Source organism: Gymnoscopelus microlampas, assembly GCF_963454915.1.
Source record: "Gymnoscopelus microlampas genome assembly, chromosome: 20".
NCBI lineage: Eukaryota > Metazoa > Chordata > Actinopteri > Myctophiformes > Myctophidae > Gymnoscopelus > Gymnoscopelus microlampas.
In genome coordinates, this window is record NC_139957.1 from 45,380,328 (window position 1) to 45,397,799 (window position 17,472).

The 17,472-nt window shown below is 44.3% G+C and overlaps 4 protein-coding genes across 4 annotated transcripts; 1 reads left to right on the top strand and 3 right to left on the bottom strand.

Annotated features, from left to right (window-relative positions):
* Positions 1 to 4,839: 4,839 nt before the first annotated feature.
* LOC311035810 (superoxide dismutase [Cu-Zn]-like) lies at positions 4,840 to 5,301 on the bottom strand (the record flags this gene model as incomplete). The annotated part of the gene is made up of 1 exon (XM_084044268.1): positions 4,840 to 5,301. One exon carries the CDS (start codon positions 5,299 to 5,301, stop codon positions 4,840 to 4,842), a length of 462 nt encoding a protein of 153 aa, XP_083900394.1.
* Positions 5,302 to 9,186: 3,885 nt separating this feature from the next.
* LOC311036925 (gamma-soluble NSF attachment protein-like) lies at positions 9,187 to 9,984 on the bottom strand (the record flags this gene model as incomplete). Its single annotated transcript, XM_084045936.1, has 1 exon — positions 9,187 to 9,984. The coding sequence occupies one exon, from the start codon at positions 9,982 to 9,984 to the stop codon at positions 9,187 to 9,189; it is 798 nt and encodes a 265-aa protein (XP_083902062.1).
* Positions 9,985 to 10,828: 844 nt separating this feature from the next.
* LOC311035809 (nudC domain-containing protein 2-like) lies at positions 10,829 to 11,302 on the bottom strand (the record flags this gene model as incomplete). Its single annotated transcript, XM_084044267.1, has 1 exon — positions 10,829 to 11,302. The coding sequence occupies one exon, from the start codon at positions 11,300 to 11,302 to the stop codon at positions 10,829 to 10,831; it is 474 nt and encodes a 157-aa protein (XP_083900393.1).
* A 545-nt stretch (positions 11,303 to 11,847) lies between these two features.
* Positions 11,848 to 12,126, top strand: LOC311035813 (dolichol-phosphate mannosyltransferase subunit 3-like; the record flags this gene model as incomplete). Its single annotated transcript, XM_084044271.1, has 1 exon — positions 11,848 to 12,126. The coding sequence occupies one exon, from the start codon at positions 11,848 to 11,850 to the stop codon at positions 12,124 to 12,126; it is 279 nt and encodes a 92-aa protein (XP_083900397.1).
* Positions 12,127 to 17,472: the final 5,346 nt, after the last annotated feature.

A 17,472-nucleotide genomic window follows, 5' to 3' on the forward strand; every position in this document is an offset into this window, starting at 1 on the left:
CAAATTATACATTTGCATATATATATATATATATATATACACATATATATATATATATATATATATATATACATAATACATAACAATGACATCACAAACAAATAAATGGCACATAGTACAATACACATTTACCGTGCGCGCCTGTTGAACCATGTGCAGAATGGTATTATGCCTCTCTCTGACGTTCCCATAAACTTGACTTCTCTGTATCAACTGTACTTGCTTCTGTGTTTGACAGCTTCACTCTGAACATGTGATTATTTGACCAATTACAGTAAACCCTCTAAGCAATGTGCATTTTAGCTTAAATATTGTAATATATAAACCTTTTAACATATGTATTGTCACTTTTTAATACTATTTATTCATCATAAAATGACCGATGACCTGGTCATCAAATTATTGGCTTAGGAATGCGACAAAAACTAAAAAAATCTCCATGAATTCAAGACTTCATGGGGTGTGTAATTGAGAGAAAATAAGTCATTTTAGGGGTTAACTAACACAATCCAATGTCCTCGTCGGATTGAATCGAGGACAGCGAGGAATAAAAAGGCTTGCTTGCAAAGAGAGCATTTCATTCATAATAATGCATACAAACCCAAGGGATGGAAAGGTGTTTTCTCTCCATTCCAAATTCTAGCCATAAGAATCATTGAGGAACTCATTGGTCTCAAAGAAGAGACTCTCCATTGGTAGACCACTGGTTCTCAATGTTGGGTCCAACCTGGGACCACCAGGGGTCAAAATGGACCCTTACGGTAGAGTGTACAAATGGTGTACTAACGATAATCCATTTGTACACTCAGAGTCAAATTAACACAAAGGAGTAGCAAAGGAGTACAGTGTAGGGGTCCCAGGTAAAAAAAAAGTATGCAATGGGGGTCTATGGCTTATTGCATATCAAACTGGGGGTCCTTGAAATTAAAAAGGTAGAGAATCATTGAACTAAACTTTACCGGAACTCAAATCTACACTGTTAAGACCTCAGTGCTTAACTCGGAGAGTGTACAACTCTTGGAGTTACAGACTGCAGGTCCCCCGTTGAGAACCAGTGACTTACGAGGATCAGTAGCAAAGACCTCTACCTTTGCTACTGATCAGACGATCTAGTGGTCGGAGTCAGAAATAATCAAACTGACCTTCACTATATGCTGATGATGTCGTCCTGATCGCAGAGCATATAATATCTGTTCAGACACTTCTCATCTCATTTGACGAGGCCGCTGCTAAGGTAGGGCCCACGCCAAACACGAAGAAGGGCTTAGGACCCTACCTCTCATCTATTACAGATGAGAGGCATCTGGCCTTTTCAGAGGGGTGTGAAATGGTGTAATTTCACACCTGTCTAAGAGACACTTTTACCGGTCACTGCTACCGTGCAAAGGATCAAATAGTATTGGATATCCTGCTATAGGGCTCTCCCCAAACGACCAGAGGAACCAAGCCTCATACATCTCCTGACACAATCTCCAGGGACACGGCGGGACTTACGTTCCAAGAACTAGGGGCAGCAATGGCCGACAGGACCCGATGGAAAGGCATGGCATGTTAGGATCTCAACACCAGGCGAAGGGTGATGATTCTCTCCACGGAAATAAAAAATGAACTAGAGGTACAATGTTAGATCTGTCCATTCATTTCAATAGGCTGCTCAACAGCGCCACAAATCACAACCAGGCATTGAACTAAGCAAATACTGCAAAATTAAACATCGTGTGCGAAGCAAGCGCAAGCCTACTGTTTTGCAGAAGCTGGCCAGTGTCTGCGTGTGTCCTTTTAATTACCGTGTATGATTGTCGCGCTGTGCCGTCCTGTTTGTGTTGTAATCAGTTGCATTTAAGCATGCTCATGGAGACGTACAGACATACATACAGAGCCAGGTGTTGAAGTGGCAGGCACCACTTAAAACGGCCTTGTATAGAGCCCTGGGAGGACTCTGGTCAACCAAGTATTGAGGGTTTACCCCTTAGACTCAGTAACCTGGACCTGAGCCGACTCTGTACTTGGACCTCTCGTTTCTGTCTACACCAGATCTCTTCGCCAAAGAAATAGCAGATCTACAAGCTCACAATGCATGTTCCCCCCAGAATATGGATGATGGGGGTTCAGTTGGCCAAATGATTTTGAGCCCTCCGGTGGCCCCCAGAGGTGCACTCAGTGAGGAGCAACCACGTGCCCCTGAGCCTGGGCTCGGTTCTGCAGGCTCTGGAGGTGGGCCTCCCTCAGAATGAGGTTGATCTGGTGGTAGGAGACCGGGTCTGAGGGGCCGGCCGCCTCCAAAGAGTAGGTTACACTGAGGGGACTACTGGAGGGTCCGGCAGCCTCACCGTCCACAGCACACTGTCTCCCGCTGCAGCTCCCATCCACATCCTGTGGACCGGTGTCCTTTCCATCGCTCTCGCTGGTAGCGTCAGATGACCCAGAGACCCCGGCGTCCCGGCCCGGCACAGGGGACTGAGGATGAACCCTGCTCGTCCGCTTGGCTTGGGGCATCAGCTGGACATCCTCCTCGTCGTCGTCGCCGCCTCGCGGGCGTTTCCTGTTTTCAGTCAACATATGACGATGGTGAAAGGCATCGGTGTGCATAAACGGGCTTAATATGGCAGATTCTAACCAGACTGGACTGCGGGTAATCGGGTAGATGTTAGACGCCATGAACTATACCATTGGATGGACGATGGAACGCGGCAGACACAGTTTGATGGAAGGATTTGGCATCAGTTTGAGTATGTTATGAATTTGCGTAATCATACAATCGTCATCTGTGATGTCTGCACTATGACGTCAGTCGTCTCCATATTTCACAGTTTGACGGAGAGAATTTGGCATCAGCTCGAGTATGAATTTCCCCGAGCCATATAAGGAGAGTTGCGTCACCTCCGTTCACCTCATCAGGCCAGTCTTCTACAGAGTCTTCTATTGGCGAATTTCGTAAACCGGAGGTTTACGGAATGCATTGGAGTCTATGAGTGTTTGTCACTATTCCGAGTTTACATGAACCACGTGACCGACGCTGTTTTCTGCCCCCGAGGTGACGCAACTCTCTAATACAAGGTTCTGGAATTTGCGTATCGTACAATGGCCATCTATGACATCAGTGGTCTCCACATTTAGGGATAAACTGCGGCCAGACACAAGCAGATACTGAGTTTTTTAGATTATCTTGAACACATAATCAGTGATGGAACAAGGTCATTGGATGTTTTGGGTTCTTCAGCTTCATACACCCTCCCTCACCTAGGCCACTGTTTCTCAAATGTTTAATTTCAATCACGACTCCCATAACTCTTAGAGTGTTCAAATGGAACCACATGGAGCACCGAAGTCTGACGTCACTGCCACTAGAGGGCGCTGTCCCCCTGGTTCGTGGCTTTATTTTTTGTTTTGAAATCCCCATAGGGGAATCTGAGATCACGTCATATAAGAAAAGAACGGTGTTCCAAACATAAACACACCACCCCGGAATTTCTATCAGGGTGTGATACAGCCCGTTTCTGTCTTAAAAGTCTTAAGAACTACACTTCCGGGTCTGAAATCACTGTCCCTACACCATCCGCGTTCATGGGAAATGTAGTCTTTGGGTCGTTTGACTCGTTTCTAGCGTTTATTGTGTTACTCTTTGGGTAAATGTGTACATTTCCACCTTCAGTCGATGCTTCACATGAGTAAAATCACTGGGGTGGTGTGTTTATTTTTCGAACACAGTTCTTATATGATGTGATCTAAGATTCCCCTATAGGGATCAAAGAGGTTCAACTGATTTGCTATATGCTATATGCTATATATTAACTAATTTAGCTGGGGACCACTGCATGGGACTGCCTTAGTTAACAAAAACAGTATACAAGATTTAAAAAAAGGAGGAAAAAAAACATGCTACTTGTGCTACCAAACGTAGCTATCCAGCCTTCCATGCTCGTGTTTGTGCATGCTAAGGTCTTTAGCTAACAGTAGTTTGGTAGAGTGACAATTGTAAAAAACACCATCAAAACAATACAAGCAAATTGGACGCATCCAACCACTATTGTAACAAAACAAAAACATCTTTCGCTTTTTAAGATTCAAGCCCTGTCCGTAACATAAATGTAAAATAAATGTAGGCCTATTCATGTGCATACTTAAATAATAGTGAATTTATCCAGCAAACCTCTTTGAGATTGGTTTGGGAATCAAATTGAAAAGAAAGAACATGAATCCAAAAACAGAACATAATACTACAATCTTATAACTCAGTATATTTCAAAAATAAATTCACCATATTTGTAGACCAGTTTTGTAATGGTTTAGACTCAGAAGGGGGCGTCAACAAGTGTCATTTTGGTAGCGGTGGCCATCTTGGTGGGTCATAAACACTTGACTTAAAATTGACTCTTACCCCCTAATATGTGTGCAGCTACTATGCCAGAGATTAGATGGCGTGTAGCCTCTATCTCCAGGCTTTTATTTTTGTTCGCGTTTTGCTCAAAAAGAAAGCCTGGACCAAGCTGTTGAAATTTCTGGCATAGGAAGTGGGAGTCAACCTTTCATTTCCCCAACCAACCAGAGTGCAGCGGGCGTTGCTCCAAATGTTGTGACGTCAGGGCTCTCAATGCTGCACATTAGGGGAAGAGGAGGGGAGGGGCAGGGCGGGGGCGGGCGCACAGATCGGTGAACCAATGGTTGTTTGGTTGTTTTCCCTCGAGATTTTGAATCCGCCCCTCTAGACCAGATATCAGACGCGCAGGGGCAGGCTAGATGGCGTGTGACTGGAATCTGATATCCTTGTTTTTCTGTTGTTGTAGTTGTTATTATTTTTAAGCGGATATTGTGAACATACGCTGTAATGCCACGGGTCTGTTACTCCGCAATGCCGATGACACCGCAGGCCAGACGTGGTCCGGCGTTGCCCGTCTTCAGACTCTCCTCGTCGCCTCCTTTCCCCAGGTCGTCGGCCTTCGCGTGGACCACCATGGTTCTGCCGACGATGGACAGCGGTCCACTGAGGGTGACCATGTGGTCCAACATGTCGATGTGGGCGACGTTATCGGCCCCCGCCGTGACGTTCCCCAGGTCCCCGACGTGCCTCTCTTCGTCGGCGGGAGCGCCGTGGTTCATGTTGTGGGGGTTGAAGTGAGGGCCCGCGCTGACGCACCCGTTGGTGTTGTCCCCGAACGCGTGGACGTGGAAACCGTGGTCCCCGGGGGAGAGACCGGAGATATGTCCGCTCAGCTTCACCGGGGCAGAGTCGCTCTCCTGTTCAAAATACACCGTCCCGGTGACCTGTCCCTCTCCCTTCAGCACACACACTGCTTTCACCATGTTCAAGTTAATACAAGACTTAATACAAAAAGGCACTAAGGATAAGCGTGTGTACGACCGTGCCTGTTATATTCTACAGCTCTAACACTCTAAGCCTTCACGAAGAATGTCGATGATGTCACCTGCCTCAAATGCCTGTGATTGGCTGTCATAGTTCTGACATCATAGTACTGAGGTCATAGATAACTGACATCAAAGACTGACAACTTGGTGTCCGAAATACACATGGAAGCCACGCCGTCTTTTAGACCCCATCTTGTTTTGTATGTGTCTGAACAGTCTGGAACAGTGGTTGTCAAACTATTTTGGCTTAGTGCGCCCCTGTAAATTGCTTGTTCATCCACGGCACCCCTGAATGACATTACTTTACAGCACCTTATACATTTATGTCATATTACAGTACCTACATATGTAAATCCCTCTAAGATACAGTATGTCATGAGGAAAACTTGAGAGAATATCCGTTTCGGTACAAATTGGAAATAACTTCATACTTTACATTTAACCACTTGAACCCCAGCATCGCTGTCCTGTAGGGAACAATTGCCAAAAACGGCAGATCTACAAGCTCACAACGTGTTGCGTAGAGATGCGATGTTAGCTTGTAAATCTACTATTTTGGCGAAGAGATTACTATAGATCAAAAAGGGACACCAAATACAGACAGTTGCAACGTAGGTCCATTGTAGAGGGTCTAAGTGCTTAAACTAATTCCAAATATTATTATATTAAGTATTCTGTGGCACAGCACCACTCTGCCTAGTAACCCTGATCTACTCGTTCAACCTTGCGTCTCTCACATCATGTTTGAACTGAATTAGAAGATTTAGGTATCTTTAAGAAGATATCTGTGGGTTACAGCTCCCAATACTTGATTTAGTTATTTGTTTGTTATAAATGCAAACACCTTATTAAAGCAGTTGAGACTCATACAGTATTGTTGCGATCAAATCCGTAATTTCATCTCCACTATGTACCTGTACATTAAAGGACCACTTTACCCATGTTCAAGCTCTCTTCATATAATTGGTCCGCTCTAATGCACATTATAAGACGGCACCATGTCTGTCTACTCACTCTGTGTCTCAGAGGAGGGCTGTGGACAGTTCAGAAACCTGCCTACCAGTGACATCATCGGTAGGCAGGTCTGGCCATTTCAAACAAGGTGTCAAGCTTTTTTTTTATTATTATTTGTATATTTGTATTAATGCAAGAGCATATTCTGTTTTATATGCTCTTGGACGAATAGACCAATAAATAAATACATAAATAAACTAGAAAAAGTGCTCCTCGGAGCACAAGTCTCCGCCAGCAGACTTGTGTTGGAAATGTTGGGAATGTTCTACTTCTTATGTTCTAATTCTTACAAAAAATAGAACATGTTACAGTGTCATAGTAACATGACACAAGTGTCCTGTCTGTATAAGTGTCCTATCCGTCCTGTCTGTATAAGTGTCCTATCCGTCCTGTCTATGTAAGTGTCCTATGTAAGTGTCCTATCTGTCCTGTCTGTGTAAGTGTCCTGTCCAATTGTTACAGTATCCGCCATTTCTCAGCCATTTCGTGATTATTCCTGTCTTACCTCACTTTGAAAGAGGTTAAGACTCTTTCAAAGTGACACATGTATTTATAGGCCGCTATACGTCACTAGCCAATCAGATCACACTATTTCAACGTATTGTCACGTGTCACGTGAGGCTTGACCAATGTTAGCTTGACATGTGGAAAGTGAAAACAATGTCTCCTGGCGGAGACAATAAATAAAATAAAAGGTTGAAATCTTGTTTGAAATGACCAAACCTGCCTACCGATGTTGTAACCAGTAGGCAGGGCCCTCCTCTAAGACACAAACCAAATGGACAGAAATGATGCCGTCTTATAATGAGCAATAGTGAGGACCAATTATATGAAGATATAGGTTGAAAAAGGGGTGAATTGGTCCTTTAACCCATTGAGACCTGGAACGCATCTGTGACACTTTAGATTTCTTTGGCTATTCAAAAATAGCAGATCTACAAGCTCATAGCGCGGCACTCGGTGCCGCGCTATGAGCTTGTAGATCTGCTATTTTTGAAAAATTGTAAACAAAATATCTTTTATATTTTTTTCAAAAATCTGTCAGTAGATGGAAGCTGGCCGCGTCAAAGAAGAGATGCCATCAGTGGACCACGGTGCATCGTGTCCAGATGCTATCAAGACCATATGCCAAGAGCCGCTGAAATACTGGAGTTTATATCCGTGTTTGGGAGATGCCAAGTTATTGTGTCTGTATGAAACCAGATGCTATACATCAGTGGTTTTCTCTAACTTTTTCCTGTCAAGGACACCCGAATGAATATGTATTTGGCCGCATACCAACATCTGAAACTATGTTGTGCCCTCATACATGATTTGTGTTGTTAAAATATTGCAATTATTTTTCAAGATTTTTGGGGGAAATAGCAGATCTACAATCTCACAATGCAGAAGTACTATTTTCAAATAGTTGATGTATTAAACTGGTTTAAAGTGGTTAAAGCTGAGATTATTACTATTAAAAACTAATTTAGGTGCATGGGGACCCCCTGGGAGCTCCCCGGACCCCGCTTGGATCTCAGTTCGCTTTGGAGCCAGCAACTGTCCTCAAGAGGTCGGACGTGTGCTACTACTCTTTGATCCTACATGTTACAGCTGTTTCAGGCTGCTCATCTCCAGTGGTGGAAAGGGTACTCAAATGTTTTAGTTTAAGTAAAAGTATCAATACTGCAATGTAGAAATACTGTTACAAGTAAAAGTCCAGAATTCAAAATGTACTTGAGTAAAAGTATAAAAGTATTGGCATCAAAATCAAAAGTAAAAGTAGGCTACTCATTTTGCAAAATGGCCCATTTCAAGATTTCAAATGTATAAAAATGCTTTGAAAATAGCAGATCTACAAGCTCACAACGTGTCCCATCGCGACACATTGTGAGCTTGTAGATCGTCTTTTTTCAAATGGTCAAAATGTATATAGGACTGAAGTGATTAATTTATGTTTTGTAATAATAATCAAAATCTCCAAAGTAACTAGTAACTAAAGTTTTTGAATAATTGTAGTGGAAAAGTATAATATCTGCCTCTGAGATGTAGTGGAGTAGAAGTAAACCTGGTGAAAATTGGAAATACTCCAGTAAAGTAACCTCAAAATTGTACTTAAGTACAGTACTTGAGTAAACTAGAGGTTTGGGCCGCTTCGCGGCCCTCACATCTAGGCCCGATCAGCTACATCACAGCTACGTTGCACCAGTGATCCAACTGATATGGCCATACATGGAGATGCGCAGTAGGGTGGGGTGCTGTGGCTAAATTGTGCAATGTAGTTTTATATTAACTGTACAATATGTAAGTACATTGAAGATGGGGAAAGAAACCTAGGGAGTAGCCAGAGCACTGATCAATTGTCTGTGGCAAGTTTGGAGGCAAATGGAGTGATCGTGTGCTGAGGGAGGGCCCCGGACGTACATTGGTGTCAATTCAATTATAGTAGTAGGATAGGATAGGATAGGATAGGATGTACTTAGTTACTTTACACCACTGCTTATCTCTATATATGGGCATGTTAGGTTTGTGACGTCCACCGTCCACCATCGACCCTGAATGTTCTCACATGTCCAACCATATACGTTCATATAATTGGTCCTCACTAATATCAATGAAAATAATAATAATGGCACCATTTCTGCCTACACACTCACTTCTCAGGTCCCAGAGGTGGACAGTTCAGACACCTGCCTACCAGTGACATCATCAAAGGTCTTTATCTTCCTGGAATAACCACCATTCTTGCATCGATAATAAAAAACGAACAAAAAACAACTGTAAAAACTACGGACGATTTCACTTACAACAAGACCCCGACTTGCGGTTTCAACACAATCCCACATCGTGGGCTTTCAGGGAGATAGCTAGCTTAGCGTAGTCGTTGTCCATGCACTTGAGCAGAGCGGAGTTGCATATGAGACACACCTGCTCCTCGTCCTGTTCATTGAACGCCTGCAACAGCGTCTCCATGGCCAGACAATCCTCGCTCACGCTGTAACCGGGCAGATTGTAACTCTCCCTCACGCACACATCCGCCGCCACGAGGTCCCCTCGGTGGAGGTGGATCAGCACCTGGGCGGTGGTCTTCTTGAAACACACGGGGTAGTTTCCCACCTCCCTGTACGCGTTCTTCTCCTTCTGAAGAGCGGCCGCCGCGTCGTCCAGCCTTTTCAACCGGACCAGGAGTCTGGAGGCTTTGCCGAGCAGCTCGGCGGCCTGGTGGAGACGGTTGTTGTTCTCGTACACGTCCGCTGCCTTCAGGTACAAGTCCGCCGCTTTGTCCAGGTCCGTCGGCTCCGCGAGTTGCCCGGCCCTCTCCAGAGCCAGGGCCGCGGTGTCGAGGCTCCCGCTGGCCGTGTACATCGCGCAGGCCTTCTCGATGTACCGAATGGCCTCGGGCATCTGCTTCTGTTCCTTCATCATCATGGCAGCTTGTTCGGTAGCCTTTGCTGCGTTGAAGAGGTCCTTGTTCTCTATGTAACATTCTGCTTCTTTTAGATACGCCATCTTGGCCAGATCAAACTGTTTGGCGTTCTTGAAACGCACGGCTGCCTTGCCGTGTGCTAGCGCAACGCTGTTGTCAACACCTATAAGAAGGTCTCTCAGCCATGACATGAAGCTCATTTTGAGTTCAGGGTGTGTGCTCGGGCGTCCGATTCGCAAATGACTGACATGAGAGGTAGAAAGGTTTAAAAAGGCAGCGAGTCTGTCTTTGTCCCCTTTATGCCCATATATGGAGTTCTTTGCACCCCACGTGAGGTCTGAGATCCACACTGGAGCCACGCCGATCACATAATGTGTCCTGCGATCCACTAGCCTGGGTGCCAGCCTGCTTCGCTACGTTCGGCGGATTTTTTTTTCTCTCTGCGCTTCTCAGTCTGGAATGCCTCCTATCTCCAGGAGGCGGGACACAGCAGCCAAGGTTCCAAACCTGCCGTGGCTTCTGATTGGTCTGTGGTGCGGGGCGGGACAAAAAAAACGGTGTGATCGTTTTGATTCGTCATTCGTTTGAACAACATCCAATCAGCAACGACGTTGCCTAACGTAACATATGTAGTTCCTGTGTACTTCCTGTGTAGTTCTCCAAGACGAGTCAATGGGGTGCATTCCAGACTGAGAAGCGGAGAGAGAAAAAAAGTCCGCCGAACGCAGCGAAGCAGGCTGGCACCCAGGCTAGCGATCCACATGATTACAGTTTTAGTTGTTTTATGTTCATTTATTAACAATAATTTGAAGAGTACATTAATAGGATGCTTGTATTAGAGCCTTGTATTAGAGAGTTCCGCCAATGAGGGGCAGACGTGGTTCATGTAACTCGAAATAGTGACACACGCTTATAGACTCCAGTGCATTCATTAACTTCCGGTTCAGGGCTTTGTCACTATTCTCCAATAGAAGGCTATGTAGAAGACCTGGCCCGATGAAGTGAGGTGGCGTAACTCTCCTTGAATGGCTCTGCCATGAACCTTCACTTCTGCAAGCTAGAGAAGTCTGGACCACCACCCGCAAAGTTCCCAGAGATCTCTGCTCCACTGAAGTCAAACCCAGGATTCTCCCTCTGAAAGCGTTCCAGTGTTAGTTTCCTCTGCATCTGGTCTTTCACCGAGGGGTCTGCGCGGTACTGTCCCTCCAACAGAGACCCCCAGCAGTTTGACGCATCCCGGTTGGACTTGGTTAAGATTATACGGACTAGACGGCTGTCCTCTAAGGTCCATGTCGCCTCAGCAGAAACAGCGGTCCCAAATAACCTCCCGTTGATTACGTCCTTTCCCTTGACGTAAACCTCCATCTGTTTCGAGCCCAAATTGCATTTGACGTCTTTTCCGGACGTCCCGTGTGGCACGTTCAACTCGATGAAGACCTCCTCCATCGTCTGGTACCAGGAGCCCCAGGGGGTCTCGCATGGGACAACCCCACCCCTCTCCTCAAAATGAAGCCTCATGTTGCTTTCCCTCGATCAGTTTCAGCGTGTCGTAGTTCAATTAAATAAATAACATTTCAACACAACAGGGTGTTATACAGGCAAATGGCATGACATACTATAAAGGTTTACATAGGCCATGAGCCAATGTCACCACACTGACATCACAGAGGAAGGGGTTAATGAGGCTCTGGTCGGGCTGAAACCTTTTGCCATATTAGGAGTCATACGTCATAGATATGTCCTAGGTGACTGACGTCACATGGCTGGCCACATTAAGTCCGACATCATGCCAGCTGATTAATCTTGTGTATTCTTTTACCCCCTTGACCAGGACAGGTTCCATGGCATGGAACGTGGGCTTAGTTAGCGTCACTTTTCAGTGCACACGAGAAGCGAGAAAACAAATATGTCTTTGACCTATCCGGCCACATGAACAAAGACTCTCATAGAACAATGTTGCAGAAGCGCTGAGTCAGCGTTAGAGAAGTAAAACATCTCATTTATAGACACTTATATCGCTTTCATTTATAATTGATCTGTTTTTGTATGTACAGTTTACCACCATGACGAAGCTAATGGAGTGGGTCTGTGTCATGGTGATGCTGGGCGTAGCCTGGGCTGTGGTGAGCTGGGACCTTCTGGACCTGGGCATCCCCCTGCCCTACAGGGAGGTGGCCTGGCCCATGCCCTTCTATCTGCTGGTGACGTTTGGATGCTACTCCCTGGCCACGCTGGCGTACAGAGTGGCCACCCTCAACCAATGTGACCAAGCAGCCAGAGAACTACGGGAGCAGATCAAAGAAGCAAGAGAAGACCTGAGGAAAAAGGGATTGAAGATATGAACTAAGGAAATAGTGTATTTGAAACATATGCTGTGATTACTGCAGGTCTTTTGTTTAATTTTGTTATACGTTGTCTATCTATCAGTGACAAGTGGCATTGTCTAATGAGTAGACGATTTTCCAGAGACAAGAACACCTCTCTAAAAGGTGATGCCAGCTGATTGCTGCCCACGTGGTCAGACTGAGCACAGGGGGGAGCGGTTAGGGGTTAAGTATCTTGCTCAGGGACACATTGCCGGGGCCGGGAATCAAACCTGGGACCTTGTGTTTCCCCAGGTGGCCTCTACCCATTCAGCTATGGCCTCAACAGGTTGTTGTTGGGATTATTTGTTTCAGTATATTCGTATATAATTATGTAGAATGTGTCCTCTGCATTTATGCCCATACTAATGCCATAACATGTTCCATCTCTAGGTCGTCCACAGACGAGCTCTCCATCGTTGCTTCCAGTCATCCCCCTTCTCCATACATCTGGCCAGTTTGTTGGTACTTTGCGCTCCTGCATCATTCTTGAGTACATCCACGTATGTCATTGTGGGACGTCCTCGTGACCGATGACCGTACGTTGGTTCCCACGGCACCAATTTGCTGGCTGGCCGTTCTTGATGTCTTTGGCAGTGTCCTGCTAGTCTCATTCTCCTGGCTGCTGTTTTCTCGCTCACACTCGGCATTCCCTCATACAGGATCTTGTTGGTTACATGTGTACTCTTGCTGATGTTAAGTACTGCACGCAACGATCTGGCGTAGCATCCATCTAGAGACTTCTGCAGGATTGGCTTTAGTTATAGTTAGCTATAGTTTGCTTGTATTATTATGCTGTATTATATTATATATTTGTTGTATGTTACTATACAATGAGCAAAACTCTCCTAATAAAGCAAAGAAATATTAGAGCAAGACATTTTCAAGATTTGGGGGGATGTATCAGACCTCCTGGAACCCTCTCATGGACCCCTGGGGGTCGCCGGACCCTATTTCTAGAACCACTGACATTACTGAAAGACACTGCTGTTCATTCTTGTGGAGAATTGAGTAATAGTGCAGTTACTCAACACCAGAGTTTGGTTCCAACACACTCTCCATTTGGTTCAATTGTGTACACTCTCAGAGTTAAAAAGTGATGCCAGGTGATGCCAGCTGATTGCTGCTCAAAAGGGGTCCCTGGCCTAATAATGCAAAATCTAATTTGGGGTCCTTGACCGTCCTTGGCATGAAAAAGGTTGAGAATCACTGTACTAGTGAATGAACCACAATGTGATCCTCGGTGGTTCTCAAAATAACCTTTGTCTTTTCATGTCAGGGACCACGCTCTTCTTTTAACAGCCTCCGCCGCTCCCTGCGAACTCGCATCCGCTCTTTGAAGTCCTCCAGCTCTTTCCTACGCGCGCCGCCGTCGTCAGGGGGGAACAGTTCCCTCTTTCTCTTCACGATGTACTCTTCAAAGTACTCCGGTTGGTTTGAGATCCAGAACATGGTCACCGGAAAGGACAGATACAGCATCATTCGAAACATCTCTATTTTAACACCCATGTTCACATCGTACATTGAACCTTCTCTGTTTCCCACTGTGAGTGTGTAGATTCTTCAGGGTAAATCTGTAAAGATCTGACCTGTCACTGAAACTATGATCATCATGATGAGGTCACAATGAGTCAGCTCCTATGCCCCATGATTTCAGAATGTCCCCTATCTATCTAGTCTCGTGTTACCAGACTGTTGCCTCCCACAATTTACAAATGTTTCCGGCATACAGTCTGGGACTCGGAAGCTATGATCATGTGTAAGGGGAAAGCGGATGCCCCTCCCCTACCCACTTCCGTTTTAGCATTGTGCAGTGGCGCAAAGGAGTCCGACTGGAATCAACGAATCTCATAAACATCGTTTATGTCTACTAGTGTCTTCTTTCACAGTTTTTTCGGCGTTAATTCCATGATACCTTTCTCAGTTTTCTGTGATAAACAATGCTCGCACAAATAACATGAATCTACCGCTCCTATGACTATGCTTCCGCCTCGGTTCTGTTTCCACTGGGACTACAGGTCCGCGGGCACCGCGTCGTGATTGGTCGAATGTCTTTCCGGTCTGAACAACTTCCGTTAAACAGCTTTCGGGAAGTGGAGTTCCAGACTCTATATAACATTCAGAGATTGTGGAATAGTTGTCTGGTGACGCGAGACTACTATCTATCTATCTATCTATCTATCTATAAATTCACGAAATGCAACATTTAATTAAATGAGTGTGAGTGAGCAAGCCTTGACCGGTCGACTTCAAACTCTGTGTGCATCACAGAAAACCCAAGGGAGTAATGAGATAAATCTACAAATCCTCATATATGGAGAGCCATAATAGTACTGACGTCATAGACTGAGCTGGACTCCATATTTGGGCATGCCTGCCACGGAACTCCATTTGCTCAATAGAGCTCGTACAATAGAGCTCTCTGTCAATCCTTCATCTTTGACAAGATATCTCTTGTCCATTCCATCTAAAATCAGAGACTGATGGCAATGTGTTTAACAGAGGACTCAAATGAATAGATTCTGACTGGTTATTGGAATTATTGTTACTTTTTGTTTCACAGTTAATGTATATGGTCTGATTTTGATCACGTTTATTACTTGTATTTGATAGATTTTTAGATCGTTATTCTATTTAGAAAAGCCTCCTGTTTTCCCCTCCTCTATGAGTCTCTTCAAAGCAGACATGACCATTTTACCCAGTTGGTGGCCAAGGTCTATGAATAACAAATGAAACAGAAATGTAGAATGCATAAAATATCATATTTGTAGTTGTTGTGATGACTGAAAATAAACTTTCTTAAAACTGTATGGGTTCTTTACCAAATAGAGAAGTAGGCCAAATAACTGAGTTACAGCCCTTTAACGCAGAGAGTGTACACTGACTTAAATTATCACATAGGATTTTACAGTATAGGGTCCCAGAGATTTAAAAAAAACATCAAAATAGGGGTCCTTGAAATGAAAAGGGTTGAGAATCAGTGGGCTATATGAAAGTTTCTGGAGATATCAAGTACTCAAGCGGCACAAATCCATCATAGCATGTAAACAGGCATCAATACAAAATGGTCCAAGACTATTCTAAAATACTAAAAAGAAGAAAAACATACATTTGCTACAGACACGGACAAGTCTTGCCACGGACAGTTTTTGTTCATATTATTTCATATATCACACACTACATGAACCAGCAAACAAATAATAAAAAATAAATATTGCAATACAGCCTTTCCTCTCATACATATCCTCACATTTTGATATTGCGATATTTCATGGCACGATATCGACACCCATAGAGTGTCGATTTTCACCTGTAATCGGGTGATGTGACAATAACGTTGATTATGATTCTGATATATATGAAGTATAAAACAAATAATTAGTGGCTGTATGTCTGTGGCCTACTGGCAGCGCGTGGACAAAGTTTGGTGCTTATCAGTACAGTGGCTTGCAAGATTAACACACACACACACACACACACACACACACACACACACACACACACACACACACACACACACACACACACACACACACACACACACACACACACACACACACACACACAGAGAGAGAGAGAGAGAGAGAGAGAGAGAGAGAGAGAGAGAGAGAGATAGCTAGCCATGCCGAAAAAACAAAAACAAAGAACAAATTCGTTAACAATAAATACAAATAAAGAACCAGATTATCATACAACAAAAAAACAACCAAACACCAGCGGTGGTGTTTGTTTCACACTCCAAGCCAGCGGAGCACAAAAGAGATCATGTATTTATTCATAAGTCAGAAATATCAATGTCAGTGATGGCATTAAGTTATGCAGTAAATATAAAGTTACTAAGAATTTAATTTAGCATATTGTGTAGGTAGAATTATATGTATCAACTTCCATATAAATATATTATAATAATGGATTATGGTATTATCATGGTATTATACATTGTTTTATAAGTAAGTTATACAGCACATTTTAAGTTATAATTAATTATAGTGGTCATGTAGGCATTTGTAGTAATTATAGTTACTAGAGGTTTGGGCCGCTTCGCGGCCCTCACATCTAGGCCCGATCAGCTACATCACAGCTACGTTGCACCAGTGATCAATATATGGAGATGCGCAGTAGGGTGGGGTCAAAATAAAGATGCTGCGGCCAACAATAAGGAAAGGCGTTGTGGCTAAAAATGTTAAATGTAGTTTTATATTAATTGTACAATATGTAAGTACATTGAAGGCGGGGAAAGAAACCTAAGTATTAGCCAGAGCACTGATCAACAGTCTGTGGCAAGTTTGGAGGCAAGCGGAACGATCGTACGTACTTTTACCACGGACGTACTTTTGGAGGTCATTTCAATTATAGTAGTAGGATACAATTTACTAAAATAGTGTGATAATTATGTCATAAGACTTTTACTCATGCATATTATAACTAACATCTTTCCACTCAAACAGAGAGCGTCTCCTTCCCAAACCCCAATGGTTCTAATCAGCCCCCCGCCCACAGGAGTGGCCCAATTCACTCACAACTTGCTACAAAAATCGCTCATGAAAAACCATATAATCTCCTACATTCCATTTTCCACCTTCACATCTGTCTCCTTCTCTAATAATCAAAAAGTGCTATATATTTCATCTCGCACTTTACTTCCGGATGGTTCGTTTTGCACCTTTTTTTGCCACATCGGTCACGGGAAAGAAATAAGCGCTGCCGTGGTCTATGGAAACGAGCCCAAAAGTGCACCCAAATAAGCCCAAAATCGCTTATACAAACAGTCAGACCTGGCAACGCAGCCTACGCCAATCATGTGTGAGAGATCTACAAGCTATGGGGCAGTGACGCCACCGTATCTTAGCAACAACGACAGCGCTCACTCTCATTGGTCGTGTCATGCCAGGAGCAGTCTCCAGACAATGGCATCGCAGAGAGCTTGCTGTAGCCATCACATTCAGTAGCACCAACGACGGACAGGGAGCTGTGATAGTGGCATGTAGCTAACGCTAACGTGGTTGTCATGCCTGCAGCGGCTGTGCAATCACTTTGTCAACAATGCACGTTCGTGTGGTGAATGTCAATATTGCTGCTCAGTTAGTCCATTGTACATGGTGTATGTTTGTGTGTGTCTTCTGGAGAACTATGTAGCTCCACAGCAACTACAGTAACTAACGTAATGGCAGGACCGCCCCGTGCAACGCATGTTAGACTGCATTATGGTCATGTAGTAATTTCAGATAATTTCGCTCCAATTAGAGCAGTGCTTATCAACCCTTTCAGGCCGCCCCCCCCCCCCCCAAATAAACGTAATTGATCTGGCCACCCCCCCATTTTGTT